At 42.5% G+C, this 8,186-nt stretch overlaps 1 protein-coding gene across 1 annotated transcript in view; it reads right to left on the bottom strand.

Moving 5' to 3' along the window:
- DNAH5 (dynein axonemal heavy chain 5) overlaps positions 1-2,296 on the bottom strand; it is a 207,251-nt gene extending 204,955 nt beyond the window's left edge. The window contains 2 exon segments of the mRNA XM_007451616.1: positions 1,398-1,532; positions 2,276-2,296. Coding sequence (XP_007451678.1) covers positions 1,398-1,532; positions 2,276-2,296 — 156 coding nt within the window.
- Between the last annotated feature and the right edge of the window lie 5,890 nt (positions 2,297-8,186).

Below are 8,186 nucleotides of genomic sequence, written 5' to 3'. Positions count from 1 at the left end.
AAAAAAAAAAACTCCCTCCCTGCCCTCTCCCCACCCTCTGGCTCAGTAAGCCTGGTACAGGATGTTGTCTTTAAGCCTCCGGGGTTCTGACATTTCTGGGTCCTGAATATGGCATAGAGTGTGACTTGGGATTCCTACAGTTCAGAGCTTTTATTCAGTTATTCCATCTGCATTATCCCAAATCCAGTTGTCTCTCCAAGCCTGAATCAGCGGTGTGAACTTGTCTCCTTCTATGCCTCCTTTGGGGGGAATAATTTTATCTACTTCTTGGTATTATGAAGATTAAATGGGATAATAGATAAAAATCAGCACAGAGACTGACATATGGTAAATATTCAATAAATGTTAGCTATGAAGAGGAGAAAAAGGAAAAGGACATTTCCTCAACTCCTAATTGATTCATTCTGTAGTTTAACTATTTTAGTGTTATCCACCCTGAATTGGTCCACTGACCCCAATTAACCCTACCCAAGTGGCACTGCAGGAAAGGATAAAGCCAGTAGAGGGCTAGAGCCGGCTCGTACAGGCTTGGGACAGCCAACTGACCACAACTCCTCCCAACTCGGTGTTTAGTGACATCATGTTGGTCGTTTGGAATCAGCCATGGTGGGAATATTTACTCCACAGAATCAGGAAATGCTCAAACTAGTGCCTTCCTTTCCCCTTGCCCAAAGCTGGTTGTCAAACATTTACAAGCCTTTCACTAAAAAGTATTATCAACAATGTGACATCCCTGTCAACAAAAAGGGCTTCCTTCCTTTCTTTTCTTTATTTCTTTTTTAATGCCTAAAAAGTTTTTTAAAAAAACAAACAAAAAAACTTCAGGAAACATCACAGCTCCTGGTATGCCTTCCTCTCTGCCCAGGAAACTGTATCTTCCCGTATTTTGGCCTCCCCACCAACTAAATCACGCCCCAGGCTTTGGAGGGATATCAGGGCAGAAGACGGAGGTCAGGTCAGGAGCAAAAGAAACCAGATTCAGCTGCCAAATCAAAGTCAAAGCCAGAAAAGTATGGCACAGTTCAATCTCCCAGGCTAGAACAGGATAAACTCAAAAACAAAGAAAAAAAAACAAGATAAATCAGCAGCTGAGACGAGATTCTGTTCTCTAACCTCAGGTTCCAAAATGGTGCCTGAGCCCAGCTTCACTGGATGTAGAGAGACACAGACATCACTGTCAGAATCCCGGAACTCAAATGTCAATTCTAAATACCCCATTCAACATGGAGAGCTGGAGAGCCCAAGCTCATTCTGCCACCACCCATACCAAGCCAGAATAGGGTCCTGAGCATGTTGAAACTGACACCCTTCCCTAAGGCCCAGCACAGACCCTGCCATAGGACAACGCCAGCTGTGCCCTCCATAATCAAGTCAGTGAGAACTCAAATGCATCGCACCTGATTCCCCTCAAGGATGGCATCCTCCACTTCAGTTTTGTTGAGGTCCACACAGGAAGCTACAATCGCAAATAAGTAGTCATGTCTCCCATCCAGACGAGCCCGCTTGGCTTCCTTCTCTTCCTTCAATCTTTGCTACAAGAAGGGAAGAAAAAATGTTATGTGGCAACTGCTGTTCTCAAGTGGATTCATTCTGTAATCATTTCATAGTACTGTTGCTTTTTCAAGTCTTGGGTATTCAGATAACAGACAGCTTAATGGTACCAGCTTTTATGTACTATCTTCTGTTTTTAGAAATAATGTTATTTCTAATATGAAAATAAGATGTGCTCATTGTTTTGAAATTACATAACACAGATAAGCCAAAAGTAGAAATAAAAATCATCTGCCAACCAGAGAGTATTACCGTTAACATTTTGTTCCAAATCTTTACAGACTTAATTTTACGCATATATAAGCATTCAACAGCCACACACCAAAATCAAAAAGATCTCCACTTTTGTAAACATTTCCTAGGCTGCTAAAGTAATACTTATTCTTGTACACTATCTCCTATGTTTCTTGTTTGTCTACAGGTTCATATCTGGTTTTGAAATTCATTTCTGAATATCATTGCTTACTTTTTACCTGTCGACTGTTAATTACAATAACAAAGCAAGTTCCCTGTAACCAACATTGGCAGTTTGAAGCATATCTTTCCATATGTGCTCTGTTCATACAAACATATGAAAACATATATACACATTTCTATTTATATATAGTATAAAATTTTTTCATGCATTTTTCCCTTAATAATACATCACAGACTTCTTTTTAGTTTAGTACAGACCATTCCAACTCCTGTAATAGCTGCAAAATATTCAACAATATGGATGTACCATAATCAACCATTTTACCATTGGCGGATATTCAACTTCTAGTTCATTTTTTGAACTAAGTGCATTATCTTCGATGCTAACCAGTAGCTCCTGCTAGGTAGCCCCTCTGGATCCACTCTTGTATTCAACAGTTACTGAACTTCAAATATGTACAAGCACTCTAGAGGTAAACACTCCCCAGTGACCTCAAAGAAACTCATAGCCTGGTTGACAGAAGGTAAGCAGAAAATGTAAATATGAGAGGATGGCATTATGGTTGCTACAGGGGGCATCAGATCTATGCAGGGGCATTAAGGGGTCTTCAGAGAAGGAGCTGAAGGGAGGATTCCCCCTCTAGCCCAGGGCTGAAGAGGGGTGGAGGTACAGGAAAAGTTTCAGGAAGAGGTGGCTTGAGCTCGAGTTGAAGGAGAGTTGGCCACACTCCCTGGGACAGAGGCATTTCTGCACATGCAGAGGCCAAAAGACATAAGAAAGCTTAGCAAGTCTGGAAACCACAAGGCAGCCAGGATGGCTGAACTGAAAATAACTAGAAAGGTATAATAGGAGGGACTTCCCTAGCGGTCCAGTGGTTAAGACTCTATGCTTCCACTGCAGGGGGCACAGGTTCAATCCCTGGTTGGGGAACTAAGATCCCACATGCCGTGCAGCGAGGCCAAAAAAAAAAAAAGAAAAAGGCATAATAGGAAATGAGAAAAAAAGTCAGACCATAAAATATCTTATGGGCCATGTTAGAAAGTATAAATATTATCTGAAGTCCATGGAGAGTCGCTGATGAGTTTCAAATCAGGAAAGATGTTTAGCTGTCTGTGCTGCCTCAAAACATCAGTCATTCTGAAAGCAGTAAAAAAGTGGATTGGCGGGACTTCCCTGGTGGCACAGTGGATAAGAATCTGCCTGCCAATGCAGGGGACACAGGTTCGAGCGCTGGCCCGGGAAGATCCCACATGCCACGGAGCAACTAAGCCCGTGCGCCACAACTACTGAGCCTGCACTCTAGAGCCCGCGAGCCACAACTACTGACCTCACACGCTGCAACTACTGAAGCCCACACGCCTAGAGCCCGTGCTCTGCAACAAGAGAAGCCACAGCAAGGAGAAGCCCACGCACCACAACTAAGAGTAACCCCCGCTCGCCGTGACTAGAGAAAGCCTACGTGCAACAACGAAGACCCAAAGCAGCCAAAAATAAATAAAATTAAATCTTAAAAAAAAAAAAAAAAAGTGGACTGGAGTGATGCAAGCCTGAAGACAGGAAGGCCAGGCAGGTGGATTGTGGCCACATTTCCCAGAGCTTGGGACAGACAGACCACTGGGAATGTGGATCTGGAGCCCAAGGTGAAATTGCATTGCAGAGACAGATACAGATACTGGTTCTCAATACAGTACAATAGACAATAGACAATATGGGCCAGATCTTTCCCGTAATTGTGCTTACAAGATGACTGCAGCACCTTCACAGCTCTTCTGCAATATGGTTGTACCACTAACCTATCAAGAAATGGACTCTATATCCCCTCCTCTTGAATCTGGCTGGCCCTGTGACCAGTTTTCACCAAAAGGATGTGGGAATAAGTGAGACTGTAAAACTTCCTAGGCTAGTCCTTAAGAGACCTTCAGCTTCTGCCTTTGCACTTGGGAATGCTCCCTCAGAACCCAGCCACCAAGCTATGAGAAGTCCAAACCCATGGAGAGACCACACGGAGAAAATGCAAGGCATTCTGGCTGACAGCCCAGAAGATCTCCTAGCTGATACCCCAGCATCAACTTTCAAACTGCCTTGGACATTCCAACCTAGTCAAGCCAACAGATGACTGCAACCCAGCCAAGGCCACATGAAACAGAAGAACCATCCAGCTGAGCCCAGCCACCCACAGGATCAAGAGAGATAATAGATAGTTGTTAAGAGATAATAGATAATTGATAACAGTTAAGCCATTAGCTCTCTTACGGTTTGTTATGCAGCAGTAGGTAACAGTAATCCTTGTTAGAATAATTCCATTGGTTGAACAGAAAACAAACGGATTCAGACTAGAAAAAAGAATGATTGGTAAAAGAGAAATCATTCATGGAATGAATATCTCCACTTTTTTTTTTCTTCTTTTTTTGGCCACGCCACATGGCATGTGGGATCTTAGTTACTGGACTAGGGATCGAACCTGCACCGCCTGCATTGGAAGCGTGGAGTCTTAACCACTGGACCGCTAGGGAAGTCCTATACATGAGATCTATATAATGTTATAAACCAATGTTTCCTCAATAAAAATAAATTTTAAAAAATAATAAAGGTACTGAATATAAACTATTCCTTCCAGAAACTTGACTATAAAGGAAAGAAATGTGGTTACTAGTAGAAAGAGGGGAAGTTAGAGTCAAAGGAGAATTTTTTAAGATACAAAAGACTTAAGAAAAAGTAAAGAGGAAAAAGTTGGGGATTTCCAAGTGATTGAAAGGCAATCACTAGACATGTGCGATTTATGTTCTTTTTTTCCAAAACTGAAGGGAGACAAATTAGTTGGGCTTGGGGGTGGGGATGCAGGGCAAGGTTAAGGTTTAAAAAAAATAAACGATCTACCTACTTTTTGGCCATTTCCCTAAAAAAAGAACACACGGGTCTTGACACAAAGTATACATTCCATAAACATCAAAAAGAAGTAAATTTAAATCTCTTTTCAACCGTGGCTAAAACCAGGTAAATGTCCTGTTCTTTGTTTTCCGCACTCTCGTCAGGGAGGAATAAAGGCTTTTCTCAGAGTGATCTTTCTGGGTTTGTACTAAATGTCTTCAGCAGCTTGAAGACATGGTGGGCAACCAGGGGAGCCAGGAATCCAGCAACAAACTAACAAGATGGCAAATGCTGTGCAGCCAAAAAGACATTAAAAAGCTGTAGAACCAGGGACTTCCTTGGTGGTCCAGTTGTTAAGACTCTGTGCTCCCAGTGCAGGGGCTCCAGGTTCGATCCCTGGTCAGGGAATTAGACCCCGCATGCCGCAACTAAGACCCGGCACAGCCAAATGGATAAATATTAAAAAGAGAAAAACGAGAGGACTAGAAAAGTCAGGATGTAAAAACCAACTGAAGGCTTCCAAAGAATACAGAAACTTCTATAACATCCTGCCATGGCAACACATTATTCTATGACCTGATTTTACAGGGCTCCAAAGGAAAAAACTATCCATGCTAGTGAAGGAGAGGAGAGACTGGCCTCGAAAACAGGACACTAATTATTCTATTTTTACCTAAATATCACAGATGAAAAAAACTTCCAAAGCAATTTTACATATAAAAGCAAATTATCAATGTGTTTTTAAAGAAAGCGTTTTCAAAGCTATATTCAAAAGCACGTTAAGCATTGAATATGTTCTTACATAAACTATTCTATCTCCTGATAAGTAATATGGAGTCAACCCCAGTGCCATGTAGATGAAAGAGCACAATGTTTATCAATGTCAGCTTTCATTGCCTTATACCAAGGTATGCTGGTACAATGAGGGACTTTTATTTTACTACCACAAAAGTCAATAATGTCAAATAGATATTTGGTGATGGGATCAGTGCATTGTCACTCCCTAAACTTAAACTTGCAGCTTTCTGGCTGCCAGGGAACTGCAACAACAAGCAGTCAGATGACTAGCTGGAGGTGGCTTGTCCTGTCGCCTTTGAAACACCTAGGACACTTGGAGAGGGAGGGCAGAGTGGGATGACAAAGGCGAGAGGCGAACCATGGAATTCTTTTTTTTTTTTTAAGGATTACGTTAAAATTGTTTCACGTTGCATGCACAAGCACCAACTGATGGGAGTGGGGAGGGTGGCCAGAAACCTATTCAATGTCCAAGGAAATCTAGAACAGTATTTAACACATTTCTGCAACTTGGTAACAAGGAATGTTACTACCACCTTGGGATAAAACAGGGACTAATGTGCTACCTCCCGAGAAACAAGTGGTGCTTTCAAGATGGGGCAACTTCATGTACACAGATGAACCCTGGTGCCAGAGTGGGGTCCAGACCCAGGGCTGCCACTAATTGTAAGACTTTGCATCTGTCATTTAACCATTCCAGGCTTCAGGTTCTGCAACTCTAAAATCAAAGTGTTGGACTACGCAACAGCTAAGCTCTGTTTCTTCTCTAGCATTCGGGCTGCTCAAAAGTTAATACAGACAAGAGACTTGGGGGGTTTTTTTGGTTTTTTGTTTGTTGGCTTTGGTTCTTGGGATCTTTTGATTGGATCGGGAGGTGTCTGGGGTGAAACTTGAGATTTTAAAATGTGAATCCCAACAAAGACCCAATGCCATGTGCTTTCATAATAAAGCTCTGTGACTTTTTCTCATGACAAACCCATCCTTCCAATTTTTTTTAATATACTAACCTTTGCCTTTAACTCTGTAGAACCAAAGCCCAGGTCTACACGTTCATGTACGTAAACTGTGCATGAACCACACACATTTCATTTTGGCTCCAGGTTATAACCCCCAACTCTAACAGAGACCTTACCCTTGTCTGTAAAATGGGGATAAAAGTCCAAACTTGAAGGTATTTGCAAAGATTAAATTGGGCGTGGTTTGGGGATAATACTAAGGCAATCAGCGCATGAATTAAAACCGCATGACCCAGACTTTGACCCTGGACATCAGAATTCAGGCGACAAAACTTAATCACGATTTTTCAGTTGTACAAATGCTTAAACTCCCTCCACCATTAGAAAGCCCAGTCCTGTTGGCGGCATTGTTTCCGATCCAGGCCCACCCCACTCATGTCTCTGGCAACGAGAAATGGATGGAGGATGGAGCTGTCAGGTCTAAGAAACCCTCTGTTGGCTGAGCAAGGACACCCTTGTCCCCAACCCTCCTGAAGATGTCAGGGTACATTTTGCTCTCTTTGCCCCGGATGCATTGCTAGCTATGGATCAGCAAGTCATCATTTGCTTACTGTGTTTAGGTTTAATCGTCACAAAAGCCCTATGAAGCAGACATGATTATTTCCACACAAGGAAATCAAGACTACAGACCACTAACAACGTTCCCAAGAGCACACTGCTAAGTAAGTGGCGGGGCTGGGCTCCGAGCCCTGGCGTGTCTGCAGGGCCAGGCCAAGACATGGTGTGTCCCGGGCAACTGAGAATTTTGCATCCATTCAAACTGACATTCTCTAAATTTCCACTCAAGTGTTATCTAGAGCACTCTTGGGAGGACACCCCATATACACTGCATGGGTTATAGAAGGATTTGTGGGTGGAAACTGGAGTTAACTGACACCATTTTCTGAATTACACCGGTAATATTTTAGTGCCAGGATGGACTGGTGCCCAGCCAGCTTGCAGCTGGCGTGCTCTGGGTCCAGCTCCCCTACCACACTACTGTGTCTCAGCAAATGGTAACTCCCTACCCCACCCTTGCCTCCTGAAGTGCCTAGGACTCAGGCTCCCTGCCTGGGTGGGCAGCCAGTAGGCTGGGCTCTCTGCTTTGCCCAACCCATTACTGGACAATTTCACTTTTATCTATATCATACTGTTCACATCACGTCTTCATGTGATGCTTTTGCACAGCAAAGAGTGTGAGGCATGGGATAGGTTCTACAGCCAAAAAATATACATATATTTCTTTATTAAAAAAAAAAACAGTTTTTCTAGGCAATATGATTAGCCTAGTTGCAGATCTGAATCTGAGAAAGAGATCTGTTTTAATGTGAGTCTGTTGCCTATTTTTGAGTGAATTTATTTCCATTTTTTTATTTGGGTGTTTTGTTCTCTTATGTGTATGTGTGCTTAGAGCAACGTAACAAACATAGCAGCGGAGAGTATAACGTAGATTTAAATCCCCACTGGAGATCACTGTAAATAATGTGGAGTCTACAAATTACAAATGAAACTCCTTATCTTAAATCACTAAAGTAAATACCTCTGAGACAGATTTCACT

Source organism: Lipotes vexillifer, unplaced genomic scaffold (assembly GCF_000442215.2).
Source record: "Lipotes vexillifer unplaced genomic scaffold, Lipotes_vexillifer_v1.1 scaffold590, whole genome shotgun sequence".
Lineage (NCBI taxonomy): Eukaryota > Metazoa > Chordata > Mammalia > Artiodactyla > Lipotidae > Lipotes > Lipotes vexillifer.
This window is presented reverse-complemented; position numbering and strand designations above follow the sequence as displayed.